Source organism: Onychostruthus taczanowskii, unplaced genomic scaffold, assembly GCF_017590055.1.
Source record: "Onychostruthus taczanowskii isolate IOZ18803 unplaced genomic scaffold, ASM1759005v1 scaffold33, whole genome shotgun sequence".
In the NCBI taxonomy this organism is placed as follows: domain Eukaryota; kingdom Metazoa; phylum Chordata; class Aves; order Passeriformes; family Passeridae; genus Onychostruthus; species Onychostruthus taczanowskii.
The window spans coordinates 3343514-3362022 of record NW_024500683.1 but is presented as its reverse complement, the minus strand read 5'-3'; the positions used below and the strand labels follow the sequence as shown (position 1 = coordinate 3362022).

The 18509-nt window shown below is 36.6% G+C and overlaps 1 protein-coding gene across 9 annotated transcripts in view; it reads left to right on the top strand.

Moving 5' to 3' along the window:
- The window catches only part of COL19A1 (collagen type XIX alpha 1 chain), a 174686-nt gene that overhangs the window by 74983 nt on the left and 81194 nt on the right, over positions 1–18509 (top strand). For 8 of the 9 annotated variants that reach the window (XM_041410665.1, XM_041410671.1, XM_041410668.1 and 5 more), the window contains 3 exons: positions 10050–10103; positions 17250–17303; positions 17992–18027. In XM_041410665.1, the coding sequence (XP_041266599.1) occupies positions 10050–10103; positions 17250–17303; positions 17992–18027 (144 nt within the window). The remainder of the gene's footprint in view (positions 1–10049; positions 10104–17249; positions 17304–17991; positions 18028–18509) is intronic. The other variant, XM_041410670.1, reaches the window with a different exon arrangement.

Here is an 18509-nt window from a genome sequence, read left to right as displayed (position 1 = left end):
GATAAAAATGGTCTTCCTCCTAATCTCCTCCTTTCCAGTTGCTTCTTCCTATCCCCAGTATCCCTGTGCACTGCTATTGCAACTGTTTGTGTGATTCCTAGTAAAATAAACAAGTCAGGGAACTGTTTAGACCAAAAAAGTGCCTCTGTTTACTGTATTTGTATCCCAGCACATTCTGTTTCTTCAGACTGGTATGTGGCTATTCTTCAGCAACCAATGTAATTCAGAGGAATAGGCATATTTAAGTGACTGAAAGGTGCTGCAGACCTTCCTATACGGAAGACTTTTGGTGTTGAAGAACAGCAATATGATTGTTTTTGGATGAAGCTACACTGAAAGATGTACTTTGGGAAAAAGCCTAAGGTGCTGCAATTTCTAAAGGCTCTTGAATTCATGAAACCAGACTAGAGCTACTTCAGTGTACGTTTGGAATGACTCCAACAAAATACAGTGTTAACATCTAGTACTCTGTGCCATTTTCTCCATAAATCATGTCTTTTGTGCCACAGTCCATGCTCATCTGGACAGAAATAAAAAATATTTTGAAGAAGACCTGACATAATGCGGAGTGGAAGTCAAGGGTATAAAGGCTATTATAAAGGATCTGCACAAAAGTTCAAGAATGGTATCTTGTACAGAAGGATGTGCTAATGTAGCTAACCCAGTCAGCAGCTTTATGATGCTACTTTTTACAGTATGCACATTCATAATCTTTGTGTATTGTTAAATTTTAGTTTGAGAAGCCAAAGAAGCTGGATTAGAAGAGCAGCTAATTTGCAACACCTGCTGAGAGTTTCTGTGACAGTAGGTGAAAAGTAGGTGAAGACTGTGTTATCTTAGATGTCTACAGCGAGCATATCACTGATAGATCATCCTGGTAGGCTGAGGCCAGTATATATTGTGCACAGGCAAAGAAAAAGGCTTTATCCTGGTAGCCTTGTAAGTTTTATGTACCTATTGAAGGCTAGCAGTAAGTTAAACTCCTGTTATTGGTAGCTTTCCAGTAGATGCAGTTCAGATTTCCCAGGATGACCTTTATAAAGATAATTCAGCAGCAGAATATCGTCCCACCTATTTATTTTAGACCCATTGGTTTTCCATCCTTCACTGCACAGTGGTTCAAGTAGAAGAGAAATGTAATTGTTTCTATGGATGGTACCCACAGAACCTATATGGACTGATTGTATGGACAGTTGCCAGGAAGGTGGGAGCTGTTTATTTTGATCCTCTCAAAAGGGGAGAAAACTTCCTGTATTAAATCTCTGTTTACTAAGTTTTGTGCAAAAGGTAGAAATTTCCTGCTTTTCTAATTACATTTTGAACTGACCTTAGTGAGCTCTGACTGAGCAAGATGGGTGGGTTTTGAACAGATCAAGTCTCCACCTCAGATAAATACCCATTAGAAGACTGAACATACCACGTCTTTAAACTGTACCAGGGTTTGTGAGAGCTTTATTGAAACACCAGTTTCCTGGATACAAAGTATGGATTTCTATGGCCTTAATAAACTACTTACCGTAGTCTAAGAAAATAGAGAAAAATGATACTGCTGTCTGTGTAGGCCTGATGAACATGGTTCATAGTCACAGCTACAGAAAAGGCTATTATTTGGGTTGTCATGTGGCAGAAATAAAGCTAGAGGTGCAGCCTTTGGCAGAAAAGACGTAGCAGTCCATCAGCTTGTACAAACACTTGATGTGGCTTTAACCATGTGCGGAACATCTTTTAGAGTATAAATAACAATAGCAATACCCTGCCAAAACCATGAAAGCATGTGTGTCTAAAAAATACTACGTTCTGTGAAAGCAATACTATTTGTCAACTGATGTCAAGAACAGATTGGCTTTTGGTTGCCTTAGGAGACAAGCCCTGAAAAGAAACTAGTTTATTCCTCCTACGGAAAAATCTTCATTCAACACTAACACCAAGCCGGTATAAACACAAACCTCCCCACTAAAAGGCAGATAGAATTTTAAACAATTGTAGCTGCAAGTCAAATCCATTTCTAGTATTTACTTAAGAAATAGAAAAATAATCTGCTCATTATTGAGAGAGATTTTTATTTTGAGGTTTTAATCTATTGATAGATACACAAGATACTTAAGGTTAAAATTACTGGGAAGATCAGTGAGGGGAAACAGAGCCAAATTCAGCTATTCATTTTGTTCTTGAGTGATGTAAGGAAAAAACTCTGTAATAGCTCAGGCTATTGTGCAAGCTGAGGCATGCATTATGATTCCCTTGTGTTAGGCAATGTACAAAGACAGAGTGGACCATTTATTTAATGTAAGGGTTATTATAACTAAAATGTAAGAATTAAGACAGAAGATGGATACCTGCAGGACAACGAGACCTGACTAGCTGATTAAAAAGTTGATAATACAAAAAATGATGCTACATCTATTGTGCAGATTTTGTGTTCATAACACCATAAAATAAGAAAATTGAGTTGAAGGGAGTTGTTAGTGTATGAAAATAAATGGTACAACCTTGTGTAGGCCTTGCAATGCCAAACTGTGCACTGAGTTATACACTTAGATATCCTGGTATTTAAGTGTGTGTCTTCATGAAAACCATCAAAGGAGAAGAAAAATGATGACCAGATTTTTAACTGTGGCAGTCCTAATGGGTAGGTAAGAGCAGGATGAGGGAGTATTTGTGAAAATAGCCTGGATCAAAGTGTAAGCTGTGTAGAGGGATGAAAAACATTTTGCCTGTGGTCTGGATGTGGATTGTATTTGAGAGACCCACTTCAAGATAATTCCAGTTCTTGCTGACCAACAGAATCAGTGTTTTTTACAGTGACAAAAAGAGGAGGCTTCCTCGAGTGAAAAATGTTGAAAGAAATATTTAAAACAATACAAACATAGATTAGATATGAGGTAGTGGAAAGCTAAGACATGCTCTTGGCAAGGAGTCAAATCTGGATGTAACTGATGACTCACAGAAATGATTGTTGATTTTATATTTGCAGATGAGATTAGCCAGAGACACTGTAGAAGGAGAGGAAGATTGGACATGAGTGTTCCCTTTATGGCCTCTGCAGGGAAAGATGCATGTATGAGTTGTCTGACTGAATTCAGGAGTCTCTAGAGTTTGGAAAGGCTTTTGCTCTTGGATTATGAGGAAAGGTATAGCACAATAAATTATGTGCAGTTCACCAGTTTTTAAACTGAAATTGTATTCTGTGTGTAGAATTTATTGCAGAACTCAGCCAGATGGAGTGAGTAAAGAATGTAATTCTGAATAGCAATATCCATTACTATTCAGAATGATGGTTTTTTTAGGTATTAAAATATATTCTGGGTCTTTCTGGGGAGTTAGACGGCTGTTTGCACCCACTAAAGTTTTTGCACAGAAGCACCAGGTAAGATTTGAAAATTAAAATCATCGTGAAAAAGCTTTGTGACTCTTCCTTATAATTATATTTTGCTTGACTGATGATACTTTCTGAAGAGAGTATTAATATATTCAAGTGAATGTTAAGAATACATATTATCTAGTATGTTGAAACTCTGCTTTCAGATAGCTCATGCTTTAGGTTGTACTATTTATCTTATTTCTATGAATAAAGCTTTAATATTGGGTTAGAGTTTTTTCTATCAATTAGGTCTGGGAAAAGATGATCAAATAATTACCATAAAGAGTGGAGTTTTGATTGTTGATTTTGTTAGTATTTTTCTCCTTGGCATTAAAAGGTTTAAAGGAAAAGAAAAAAGAAATTGAAATGGTCATGACAGCATGAGCCATGGCAGGGTAGCATACAAAGCAAAGTTTGCAAAATACAAAGTCTGAATTTCATGTGGCAGAAATAAAAGCCAGTGTGAGCATCTTAAGCATGATTAGGACATTAATTATTTATGTTGGGACATTTATTATTAAATAAACTATATGTGTGATTGTGATTAGGTTTGCATACATTGTAGCAAGCAAGAGTTAGCCAAAATCTCTTTTTTTTTTTTTCTTATGCTGGCTAATATCAATTACCCACAAGGATGAAGTTGTGTCTTTATGTTTCTTTTACCTTAACAAATCTCTTAAGTGAAAAGGTGTTCTGTGAATGATCTTTAATGGCTCAGGTCAGCACTAGGGAATGCTAGGCAATCTCTTAGATTTCCACAGCATAGGGTTACACTGAAGATAATAACCAAGATGAGATTCAGTAAGGAACACATTAAGACATCATAGGAATCTTCACGTGTGTTTTCAATAAGGCATTGCTGGTAGCCTTGCTGTGGCATTTTCTACATGTGAAATAATAGAACTGGACATTATTTAAGGCTTGGTTTTTAGTCATAGTTCTGTAGCCTATATTATAAGAGTTTTCAGTAAGACACTGACTGAGGACACTTTATTGCCTGTCAGGGTGCCATGGAATTAATAGACTATTTTAGAAATCAGTGTTTATGGATGCTGCAATGGGACACTTGAACTTTCACAAGGAATGTATGAGAAACAAATGTATGCCTAAGCTACTTGAAAGAATGTGCATACAGTCCTTCAATTCAAAGAGATTGTTAGCTCTTCAGAATATGTTTATCAGTGTACTCCTGGTTTTGCCTGTGTTATTTGGTTTAATTTTTAATTTGGTTTAATTTTTATTTTTGTGTCTTTGAACTCATTCAATCATTGTGCTTGGCAATAATGGCACATGAACAGAGCAAACATCTCAGTCATATTGTTATTCTGTATATTGTTGGCATTTGTATTAATGTTTGTCTGTCTTTTAACACCTCCACAATAAAAGGAGACATGGTTAAATGAGGGAGTTTTGGCCCCTTAAGGCAGGTACCTGCAAATACTGTAATCTTTACTCAGCAAGGACATCATCCTAAGAAAAGCTAAACTATTTTGACATGAGACTTTAAGCAATTTTTTAAGAGAGAGAGATCATAGCAGAACCCTGGAGGAGTGGGGAGGAAATGTTATCCTGAAATGGTGTCCAGGGTTATATCTGCCTCACCCACAAGAAAATACACATATAATGGAGCATCGTCAAGTCGCTTAGAGCATTCTCAAGCAAAATCTACAGTTAAGGCAAATTCATTCTAATCTTAGATCATTACAGTACTTCTATGCCTTTTTAACACAAATTCCTCCATACCCCATTTGGCTACAAATGAAATCTATTATTTTTATTATCAGTATGGAAACCTTGATGTCGCACTTACAAGATTTTTTCCCATATTTGAGATCCATCAGCATGTCTTATGTTTATTCTTTCCTCTTAACTATTTTTCACAATTTCTGTCATTCTGGCTTGGAGAAGAGCAGAAAAATATGATGCCCTGAACTAGCTGTTATTTTTTACTTTTCTCATCAGTGGCAAGTAATCCAGAATAGCTGGGCTTTTTTCAGTTTGCATTTGACAAATGGAGAATGGAGTTTAGCCTTTTAAAAATGTCTTTGTGTTACAGATTTCTGTGTACTATGTGATCCATGACAATACCCAGATACTTTTCTGCAGTAGTGCTCCAGGGGTTATTCTTGTTTGTGCATTGGGTTTCTCCATTTGGAGAGCACAGCGCTGAAATTTCTGCTGGACTTGGGGTTTGAGTTGGGGGTTTTTTGGGTTGTTTTTTTCTTTGGCTGCTGTTCTAATTGATCCAAATAATTTGCATTTTAAGGTTTTTCTACAAAGAATAAAAATGGATGGCTGCCTTATTGCTGCTGACAGAATGAGGCGCATTCATAGGTGCAGCTATGGAACCTTGGGCTGGCCTGGATTCAGATTGTTCTGTGCCTAAGGTTTTGCCTTTAATTGATGTGGTAATCTGCCTTTATATGGCCTGTCTGGTTAGAAGTGCTTAGAGCTTGCTTAGGAATGTGGCACATAACACAGCAGTAATCAGCTATTGTGAATATTTTCAGTATTTTTCAGTTTATGTAAAAAAGCAGGATGGAAAGATCTTTCTCCTGACATGTTATCCAGTATGTTCAGGCACAGCACTTTTTAGGACTTTTGTCACAAGCCAACAAAGGCACAGTTTGGAATCAGCAGACTTTTGGTTATTGTTTCTTGGCAAGTGTGTCTACTACTGAGATGTCTGATCTGCATAAAGCTTTGGGATAACCTGATTTATTGCTTTGTCTGAGTATCCTAAATATATGAGCTTGGGAAGACACAGGCTTCAAGGTGACATCCTTCCTGATCATCTCTGTTGATTTTTGTTTTCTATAGTAGAAGTGTATTTCTGCAATGTATTTTGCTGTCTCCTTCTGATCCTCCTTAGGAAATACTCCTATGTGCTACAGGGTTACAGCCTGTTTGGAAATGAGCTTCATGTGTCACTCTTATGTTTCCTCACATAGTACCTCCCAGTCTGAACTGAGTCAAAATCACTAGTTTGCCTTGCTTTCCACTCCTTTTAGATGGTACAGTCTCTTGGCAGTCCTGAGGTCCCTAACACTGTGTATTGCCAATTTCCTAAAGTATGATATCCGATATTCAGGGGAAGATTTACAGGTGGGGCAGTAAGAATATTATTGGGGTGGAGCTCTTCATAACCCCAGCTCTTCTGACATCTATCAGAAAATCAGAAAGAAACAAAGGCTGGGTTTTTTTAACTGAAGATGTAGATTTGTTTTCATTCATAACTTACTCAAGAAAAATCAACAAGCATTATTATGAGCTGAGATCAGTTTAAAAGGAGCTATGGAGAAGTGGTCACAGGAAAATAAAATTAATGTAGAACATTATGCTGAGACAGATCTGTGACATAAAAGCAAAAATATGTATTAAAAATGACAAGTCATAACAGTCTTAAAGATATGTAGGTAAAATCATGGAGTTTCAGAGGCTAAAAGTTATAAGGTTTCCGCATTGACTTAGTGGTGTTATATAGCTTGTGTGCTTTGGAGAGTAATTCAGCAAGTGTTAATTAACAATGGTGCTTTAAAATTCTTCCAAAAACTGATAACAGGGATTCATTATTTATATTATTGACAAGGAAGTGTTGCAGAAAAATGTTCTCTTTTTAGTTCAATTTTTTAGGTCTTAATATATTGTATTTCTGAATATATTACTTTGCCATTCTAACATGGAGGAAATAGTGTGCAATGAAAATGAGGCAATCTTAAAGTGGACAAGTGAGTTGGAGGCTGGTACTCTCATTTTGCAGAGGCTGTGGATGTACCCCTGGCCCTAATTAAAGAATGCTATCACTGAATTCAGTGCATCCACTATTACACACAGCAGACTGAATCCCTCCCAGCAGTTGTTCTGGAGCAACCCCATCAGCTTGTTCCATTGGGGTGACGGAATGCAGAATTCACCCAAAGAAAAACAAAAAATTCAGTGTTACATCAGTTGTCATCCTGTTTTTGCAATTGCAGTCTTGAATTGCAATTGCAGTCTTTAATTGTCTCATCTGAATGTAGTATAAGCAGGCAGGAGCACTTCATATAAAGTGACATTTACGCATTTTTCTCTTTTTTTGTTAATAAGGTACATTGCCACAAAGCCACAATGTTGATTATTAACAGCCTCCTCTACACTGCAGAGTAGCTTCAGTGACTCTGCAAATTGGCTAGATTTGAAGCTGTTCATTATGCAGTATAGTGTGCTTCATAAAGACAGAAATGAATATGACTTGGCTCGGATCTTATGAGAATAAATTGTAAAAATTGGACCTCTGTTTGGTTTGAATTCTGGCTTCACAGAGAACACGGACATTCCATATGATAGGCTTGGCAAGTACAAATCGTGTACTCCATTAAAAAATCTGAATGTTCGTATAAAGTTGCATACCTGGCAGAAAGCCAGGGGCTCTGCAGAGGTCCAAGTCTCATTAATAGGGGGTGCTTTTTATCATTTTGTCAAAGAAACTGAGAAGTATCTTAAATCCAAATATTGTATAAATCATAAGGAATGGGGGGGTTCTTTCTTCCCTGCACTCACCAGCCACACTTGTAAGTGTCTAGAGCTGCCTGGCGGCATTGTGAAGTCACCGTCTGCCTGCTGGAGAGGAAAAGGCACGTTCACCAACACGTACTGCTCATCTCACAGCCTGGCAAACCATAACTGAGGCTGAGGGAACAGGCATCTTTTAGCTAGGCTCTCTGTTTAGCTTTTTATGGCAATGTAGTTGTTGCATAAAAAATTATGACAAGATACTTTTACCTTAGGTGTCCACCTATGCATCATGGCATTTGCAGGATGCTACTACTTCTGAAACAAATCTGTACATATTTACATCATCTTTCTTAAAGTGTGAAAGCAGATGCACAAACCATAGAATAAAAAAAATGCTCCATAAATTTGTAAATCTTCTAGAAATATATTCAGATAAGGATATAAGGGAATAAGGATAATATTATGTCAAATATATGAATGTACCTTTATAACTGTTGTAAGATTGCAGCACTGTAACTGATTCTAGTTGAAGTACCCTGAAAGCAGTATTAAATGTTCAGTATGTCAGAGTGATGAAAAGTAAAATGTCACTTTTGCAGTTCTAAAAATTTAAGTGAGCTATTTAAAAAGAACAGTACGCCTGGGATTTCAACTGGGTTTTTTTTTTTTAAACTGACAGTGAGAGAAAATTACTTCCTCAACCAGTGTCTTAATCCATAAAGAATCCAAAGAGGATTCTATAGTTTAAACATACTAAAATAATAAGTGTTAAATTCCTATAACTGTTTGGTGTCATTTGAACTCTGCAGTAAATGCAGAAATTTATCTGGTGGAGGTTTTTATTGACCAGTAAGAAAGGGAATACTTGAGAGAACACCTTAACTGTATGATTCAGGCTAACGTGTAGCATTAAGTTTCTTATCGACAAGATGTATTAAAATGGAGAAAATGAACCAGCAAAGCCATTTAGGGAGTGGTATTATTAAATTCACAGTTTGCTGCTGCTAATTTGTTAGTAGGCTTCAGTTGTTCAACAAAGCTCATACACTCATTTTGCAAAACTGATTATTAGATGGAACACCCTCTGTCATTGCCATGGGAGAAATAGCTCTGAATCAGAGCTGTGTCACAAATGCAGTTAGCTGAATGATCTCAGCTCAATGCCATTTACCTAACAGAATTATGAAGATGATGCTGATATAATGAATAGGTTCTGCTTGGACAAATGAAGTCCCCTGGAGATAATGGAAATTTGGTGAAGAGCTCTTTGTTTTGTTTGGTTTATATGAAGAGCTTGGACTCTTGCACTTCTATCTGAATTATGTTACTTTATGGTTACTTATTTTGATTTGACAAACTTCATTTGAGGGACAGAGATTCAATTATAGAGCTCTTCAAGCTTGCTGCTTCTGGAAGGTGTTTTCTCTTAAATTATGCTTCTTTAGCAGGTATATTTTATTCACTTTGATGAAATAGGTCTTAACTAGAATAGCATGGCTGTTAGAGTCAATATGGGACAGAATTCTTTCACGTGTTCTACAAAGATTGTTGTGTTTTGTAGTCAGTGTTTCATGAGCAAACTCAGGAACCAGCTATAGTCAATTCTGAAGGAACCTTCCCACCATTTGGTTTTTTTTTTTTTTCATTAATAATATTGTTCGTATTCATACTTGTAAGAAAATTTTCAGAACACAAGTTTTTTCCATTTTTCATGTGCAAATAGTGAACCATATACCAGTATGGGTCAAAGAGAAATGATAATACTGTGGACATGGTAAATAAACACTTACTTTAAGCGTCTGATAATAAAACTGAATCTCAAATGAAAAAAAATAATGCAATATTAAGATTATGATTTTCACAAACTAAACTGTTCCCTGGTGTAAATTTCTGTTTCACCACCATATTCTTGAAACACAGCAAGAAACAAGAATGTTCTTCTGTGGTGAGTCTTTATGGATGTTTAATGACACTATAAAGTACAGAGAACTGTACCTATCAGAGCTCTAGACATTTTTCAGGGACATTTATTTGAAATGAATTTCTGTTGGAATGTAAGGAATAGTTTTGCTTGTGCATCCAGAAATGTACATGTAGAACAGACCAGCATGCTAAAATATTTTTGCTGTTAAAAGCATTGTGAGTTAGTAGTTGTCATGAGTATATATAATAAAATAAATATTAATTCTTTTAGGGTGAAAAAGGAGATAAAGGAGAACCAGGACCAGAAGGCCTTCCTGGAACAGAGGTAAATGGAACAATAATGAAACAGTCAAGTTACAAACTTCTGGGTGGATGGTTAATAAATGCAATTCAGACTCTATGTAAGAAGAGTGATGGATTTAGAAATTGAGTATGCCTAGAGATAAAGTTTGCTTTATATCCTCTTTCTGTCCTTCTCCCTATTGAGCTTGATGAGGGTTACCCTGGCTTTAGGTTTTAATGCTGGTTAATCTTAGTTTTCCAAGTGCAAAACATTGCTGGTGAAGGCAGAGAGCATCTCCCAGATGGGGAATGACTGATATTAGGACTAGAATCCAGACACAGGACTTGGAAAAAATATTCAGTGATACCTTTTTAAGCACCTTTTCCAAAGGAATAAAAGGGTCAGCATTTAACACAAAAATAGTCAGTCTAGCTGGGGCTACTGAAAATGCACTAACACAGGCTATGAAGTTATGACCCTTTTTACATCTCCTGGCTTTCTATGCACACTGTAACCATAAAAATATTTTTCCTGTTTTAGGTAATTATAATTTAATGCTGGGTAAATCAGGCTATTTTTAAGTGGTTGTCCTTCATGTGAGAACATGCACTATGTACTAAGCTGAAACTACATTTAGGTATTTGTAGAGGTATTCTCTTGTAGCCTGTCTGTCTGCAAAGGTGAACCATATACTTCTCTCATACATACATATATGCTGACAGCATGGAAAAAACACATCTGTGTTTCTTTCCATAGCTCTGGCAATTCTGTGTTGGTCTTACATGATCTTCTTTACTACATGAGATCTTGTTCCATTAACCTTTTAGAAAGAGTAAGGTATACCAAGTATCTAATTAGCTCTAGGACATATTTAACATAGTGGCACATGAAAGTAAAAAATACTGAACGTTTATATTTTTAAATATTTACTGAACGATTGCAAGGTGTCAGTAAATGGTAGATTGTTATTATGGGAACTGTCATTAAAACATTAAAACTGAAGTAAAACTGCATATGGCAGTATAACTGTATTGTTTGAAACCACACATAATTCCCTTTTAGCAACACTTACATAAGATGCTTTGAACTCAGTTATCACTCTGCATGGAGATATCAGTCCTTAAATTTACAGGATTGTGTATCAATGACTCTTTAGTTTCTATCAGTGTCTCTCTAATTTGTTCTGCAAGCAGAAATGTAACATCTGATATTTCTGCAATAATCAAGTTAATCTGCTTACACTGGTGTAATCTGCAGTGCTGTATAAAAACAGCCTGGAAACACTAAAAGCTAGTGGCATTGCCTTCTGTCAGGTGTTGTCTCTGCCTGGGGGAGTGAGGGTTTCCATCCTCACAAGAACTTGAAAATGATGACTGAACATTTTTTCTTGAACAAATGGTAGAAACATATTTGAATGTATTTTAATCAAAATCAGAAAAGCAGGTGTCACAGAAAACTTTTGCTTGCTGTTGCTAACTTGTGTTTTCTTGGCTGTACAGAAAGTTCTTACTAGAAAGAAGTAGCATGACAGAGGGGAAGCCAGACGTGGTTTGGAGACTAGGCTGTAGTGATGATATACCTAGAAAGTTTTAATTTCCTCTTCTCTCACTCGTGCTAACTGGCTCAGATAGTCTCATTGAGAACCAGGTTTCGAGGCGGGAGCTGTGACTATATCTAAATGTTCTGCACATCTCCCAGTTTATCTCTCCAGTAATCTGAGCCAAGTTCTACAACGCTGTGTCCCAGCCTGGGACATTATTCAAAATCCATCTGACAACATGAATACTTGCTATAAATACTACTACTGTGGTTGCCATTGTTTTTGGTTTCCTAAGGAGTAGTTATAAATAACTTAATATATTACTAATGTAGTCCTCCTGTAGTACATGTCCATGTCTCTAAGCAGGTATTTGCTTTTATATGTTGAACAGACAGTTTGAATAGTATCTCTTTCATCCCTTGAGCATCTTTTACCCACTTGACATTAAACTCAGGTGCCACATTGCTGCCACTAAAATCATGTAATTTTCAAAAGATGTTGTTTCCCTTCACCATTCTTGTGGATATTTTGTTTTACAGTTGGGTGTGTGACCTGTCTGCTTTTGTAACTGGGGAGTTATGAGTTGTCTGGTCTAGTTGACAACGTGGTTATCAGTGAAAGGTTGGACTCGATGATCTTGGAAGTCTTTTCCAACCTTAGTGATCTGTGATTCTGTAATAATGCTGTCCACTGTAAAAAATGAAGCTTCATAGAGACACTATGGGGAAAAAAAATCATAAAAACACTCATAGCCTGTGTGGAATAAGGACAAATTTGCTATATAAATATCCATGAAGCTATCTGTGGAGTATGTTCTCTGTTACATCTATATGTCTGCCCGTTGATCTGAGGTGAAAAGAAGATCTTTATCACTGAAACTTTTAGACTCTTTTTGAGTCATGTTGCTTTCTTGGTCACTGGTACAGGTAGGAATGAATGCCATGGGATACTGCCAATTACTATTTTCTGACATAAATTAAATCCTTCAGCAAAAGTAAGTCAAAACAGCAAGTTTTATCATATCTGTCAGCATGTGTCATGCATAGCTGGTAGAGGAATAGTGTCTTTCTTGTAAGTGGGAGAAAAAAAAAGTTAAAGAAATCTGAAAATAAAATCTAGTGTATATATATTAAACCAAGTTATTTCTCTTGCTGAGCGAGGTAATACCATAAGTGACTTTTCTAAAACTTTCCTACATAAAATTTAATTCTTTGCATACTTGATGTCAAAGGATGAACATCTTAAGTTCAGTAAGCAATACAAGAATCCCAGGTTTTCAATGGAAAGATGGAAAACATAAGACCTTTTTATTTTGATGCTTGTGGGAAAAGGTAATCAGAAGTATGATCATGTTTAAAGGGATACTGCATCTTGTTGTAATAGCAATAGTTGTTTACCTTCACACCCTCAGGGCCTGTCTGTCTAATCTTGAGCTCTCTTAATATTAGCATTGCAAGGAAATACCTGAACAGGAAGGGAATAATCCTATTGCTTGAAGAAGTGAAGTTCGTGATGATTTTTGTTCATCTCTAGAGTCTGAGGATTCTGTTAGGAAAAAAAGTGTTAGGAGATAGTAGATTTAATTTAGGGTCCTGTGAATTCTAGTAATATACCAGTAATATTGCTATTATATTATATTATTAATATTATTCTAGTAATATACCAGTTTGAGAAAATAGCATTGTCAGTATTTAAAAGTACCTGAGACATAAACTGAAAAAAAGTATATTGTTGAAAACACTTTGCTATATTAGAAAAGTTATCCCAGCATATCCAGGTTGGCATTGTACAGCTGACTTTGAAGCTGTTCTTAACTTAGATTTTAAGGCTGCTCTGTGAAGGAAATGTAGTACTGCTCTTAGTGGTTAGAGTATTCCCAAGCTCTGTTACTCAGTAGAGATAACTGATCTGATCTGTAATAATGGGGTTGCACATTGTTGGTTAAATTGTTGGGTTGTGTACTGTATTTCCAGTACACTAGATAGTATGTATTGTTCTAGGAGAGTTCCACCTGGTGTGACATTGAACCAGATTACTCTAATGAAGGCTGTGGAATTGCAAGTAACAAATTATGTTTTCCCCAAAAAGTATCTTTTAGAGTTGAAAATGTGTTCTCCTGAATGTATGATTGCAGTCTGACTGAATTTCCATTGCCACGTGTGTGCAGCACAGTTTATGCTGTACAAATAGGTGCAATTCCAACAGGCAACATTTGGCTCCTGCAAGGAGCTGCTGGAGTCTTCTGGTTGGGGTCCAGCTGATCTTTGCAATTTTTCATTGAGAATAGTACCTGCTGTCAGCTGGTGGTACATTTTACCTGTTTTATCAGTTTTTCATTCATTCCACCAGAAGTACCCTTGTCATCCCCTCCAAACAAAAACACTGCCTCTTATTTAATCTTTCCCTCATCGACCCCAATTCACACCCTTACTGATATTTGTGATATACTTGTCCCAGTAATTTCTCTGTTGGTTGGAAATTGCATTACAGTTATCCGTCTTATTTTATATATGTATATAGAATATTTATCTTTTTTTGCTATTTCCAGTATTGTTATTTTGTTAGCTTTGAATTGCCCTTGTGTATACATATTCTAATGCTTACTTTACATTTTGGTTTCCACAAAGGAGCCATAATGTAAATTTATCATGACCTTTAAAAAGACCAAGCTGTAGTCCTTTTAGAGGAGAAAATGCTTCAGCTGAAGACTGTTCATGAACTCATAAATGTATGTTATATTGGTCCCAAAAATCTAGAATTAGACTGGGATAGAATTCAATACCCAATTAATTTACTCTCTGTTATAAAAGGAATTTTTAATCTGTTCCTGAATTTCTGGCAAATCTGGTAACAAACTCCTTAGATCAATAGAAATTTGTTTGTTTTTAAAGCTGACCTTGTTCTCATAAAACATTGCAGAAAATGAGCTTTTCTAACTTAAGGCTTGGTCTAAAATCATCCAAATTGTGTCTGTTTAGATAACCACATTCATTTTACTGAAGCATCCTGTTCTGGTCTCTGCCAGAGACAGGATACCCTACTGTACTGTGCTAAAAGGGGCCACAAATTTGACTTGGCACAGGAATTCTTTCTTCTTACGGCATTTCAGAGACAGTGAGCCAGCAGCTAAACCTCTCAGCAGCTTCAAAAGGGTGGCTGTAGGAAAGAACAGGCATGGTGCATCCCCACATGTGATTTTTGCAAGCATTCACTATGTCTGGAACTTACTGAATTTATTATGTTTTTAAATGCTTATATAATATGTAGGCAAACCAGAAATACTTATAATGGGTCTATAACATTGGGTCCTTTAAAATACTCCTTCAAACACTGTAAGATTTCCTGTAAAACATGTAGTTTCCCCTTGTCCTTTTTATTTGAGGTTAATTGTATTTATTTGAGGTCATCATCTCTGCAGTAGCTGTCAGACTGTACACCTCACTGAGGTGCTCTGGCAGAAACACTGCTAAAAGCTTTAAACATGGCAATTAGGAAAAAAATAAGGCTCATAGTTTGAAAGTGCATGGCTTAGGCTCAGCATCTTTCATCTGCAGTTGCATTTTCTATTCAGTAGAGACACACAGATATATGTCACCATCTGTGAGTTGCAGATTTTTTTTTAGCCGTATCTTTTATCTTCTGTAAACATACAGCCTAAGAGCTAATTCCTAAACTCAAAACTATTGTTCCACAGCTGATTTGCTAGTATTGATTTTGAATCAAATCCATACAGTTTGCACACCTGAAAAATCCCTAAAATGGCTTTAAGAATATGGATTAGTTGTGTTTTATGCATTCTTTCAGAAGGAGGTTGAAAGTAAAATGTAGCAAATGGAGACAATATTAAAGCTATGTCATAAATATGCAGACTGTAAAAAGAAAGCAATTTTTTGGCTTGGTTTTTGAATCCATCTGCCTATTACATTTTTTAAGTTCAAACAGCAAAACTACTTCTGATTTAACTATTACATATTTGGCAAGCTTAATAAAGAACAAATCAAAGCTAAATCAGGGGTATTTACAACAACCACAAATTTAATCCAAAGTGGGTACTTAAATGCTCATATAGTTCTAAATGATGTTCCTTCCAGATGGTGAATTAATGTAATTTTAGCAGGAAGTGAAGTTGCACAAATACACAGTATTTAGAACACTCATTGATTTCATGTTTCTCTACCCACCAAGGCACAGATGTTAGTTACCATTTTCGTGCCAGTTGTCTCTATCTTCCTAATAATTGCAAACTGAGGAAGAGAGTTTGCAAGGATAAAAAGGGATCTGGGAAGAAGTTTAGTTTGTAAACCCTGATTCAGATGTAAATTAATTTTTTCTACCCTTGACCTATTTAACCTCCAGAAATAATAAAGATGGCGGTCTACTTGTGGAGCATCTTATTATGATTGGGTCTTGTATTGCCTCCATTGTTGCCATTTCATTTTTAAGTAAAATCTTTTAACTTGTAGAGGTGTCTCTGACTTTCAGTATACACAGCCTCTCATGCCACTAAAGCAGTGGTCAGAGGGAAGGCACAAGACAAATCTCTTGGCTTAAATAAAAACGAATTCCTGGTAGGTTGGTCCAGCATGATAATTAAGTTCATTCATTGCTGTAGAATGGCTTGAATTTGCTAGGAGTATTTTGAAACCCTTCATTTTTCCATTTGTTTTGCAGCAGGGAGAACACAACCAAGATTGTGTGCTGGGTACTAAAGATATTTTGTGGGGATTTTTTGGAAGCTTCTGGTGAGAACTTCTTAGTGGAAGAGTTGTATAAAAGATATTGTAGAGGATAGATTCAGACTAGGTGTAAGTAGGAAACAGTTTACAATGAAAATGGTGAACACTGGAAAAGGTTTCTCAGAGAGGCTGTGGATGTCCCATCCCTGGAAACTTTAATGAGTAGCTTGGGCAGGGCTCTGAGCAACCTGATCCAGTTGGCAATGTTTGCTGCAGGGGAGGTTGAACCAGATGATCTTGAGGAGTCCCTTCCAACCCAAACCACTCTGATCCTGACAGAGTGAAATGGCTGTGCATGCAAAGTGTAAGGCTAGGCTGTACTATTTGCTTGTCCTGTTGAAGGCAGAGTAAAGAAGGAGGTCTGAAGGAAATGGATTATTTCTCTAATTGCCCTTGTGAACACTGGTGAAAATGGGAGTGTTGGAAGATGTGCAGCAGCTCTGAGTTGCGCCTTCCTGGAGCTCATCAGTTCAGCACTGCTACTTGAAACATAAAATCTGCCATTCTCTGTCCACCTCTGCCTCTTTCCCAATTTTAGCAGAGCTCAAGTGAATGTACTAGCACTCTCTCTGATATTCTACTTTATCTTTTTTGGCCATGCAAGTCTGCAAAAGAACTTTGCATTTCTTCTCACTACTTAGCATAATGGGGCAAATAAAGTAGATTGTCTTTGTTTAATTATGTGTTGTTTCATTTTGTTCATGTTTAATTATGTGTTGAAGACACATGTGGTCTTTGATAGATATGTGTCTGTTCACAAAATAATGAAAATAAAGCATTTCAAGATAGCACTAATAACGTGATAGAATTTTAAGGCCTATTTGTTTAGTGTATACTACTTCACAGTGCTACAGAATTTTGTCCCATAATTTTTCACAGATGACAACAATATGCATTTCTCTTTTTGCCCAGGGACTAAAAGGTGACCCTGGCAGTCCTGGTGTGGCTGGTCCAAAAGGAGAAAAGGTACCTTTTTAAAGCTATTAAGTTGTATGTATATGCGAGTGTGCATGATATTCTTCAGTTTTGAACACATTGCCACAACTATGTGTGGCAAACACCTACTGCTGCCATTTGTGCAACTTAAAGAATATGAGTACAGGCTAACTGTAAATGCAAAAGACAAGTACTCTTTATCACAATGAAATTTAAAAGGAGTTCTGAGCAAGAGCCTAAATTTGGTGTTCTGAATTGCTCTCTGGGTGAACTAATTTGCTCCCATGAACTAAACCTGAAGATCTCAGATGTGATTTGTACCTCAGTGACCTAATTCTGTGAATATTCACACAGTCAGATTTCTTTACATATGTGAGCTGTCACACTGGCTTCAGCAGCCACCTTTGCATGTAAGCTGCAGCTTGTAACTTGACATATGGAAATGTGTTTTGAAGGGTTGCTTTTTTTAAGCTGTGATTCATTTATGCAGAGGCCTAGCACTTTTTTCCCCCTTTAACCTTGGTGAACTGTGTATATCTCTGCCACTACTGGAGAAGAATATCACTTTACTTGCATATTTTCATAATCAACATGTTTGATGATGCCTGATCATGAGTGTAAATCACTTCTGCAGTGCTGCATATTCTCTAAAAGGTCTAGAGTTAAATGTATATAACTAAAGAGATTGTTGATTTAGTTCCTCTCCTGTTTTAACTAGGGAGATGCAGGACCTCCAGGACCAGCTGCCTTGAGTGTGAGTACAAGTAAAGAAAAACAGCCAAAAGAAAATCCCTAAGAAATGCTGCATGTTTTTCACTAATTTGCAGTGTGAATACTCCCGCTAATAAATCTAAAAGTCAAGTCCCTTTCTTCATAGTGCCTCTGCATTTTCTGTATGACTTGTGAAGGGAATTCTGTAAATATAAAAAAAAAAAAAAAAAAAAAAAGCAGGTTTAAAACTCCTTGTTTCCTCCCAAATGCTAAGAATGTCATCTTGTTTATTCCATGTGTGAATAATATAGACTTGTTCCAGTGAAAGAATTCCCTTGTTATTTTAAGGAAAAGCATTTTTCAGTAAAAGGTTGCAAAAATGATCAATGCATTTAGGGTATTGTATTCTGGCTAGATACTGCTGTATGGATAGTGGAAAATGTTCTTAATTTCCTTGCAATCCAGCTACCAGGCATTACCAAGCCTGAAGAAAAGTGTCCCCAGAACTCTCCTGGGCATGTCTTG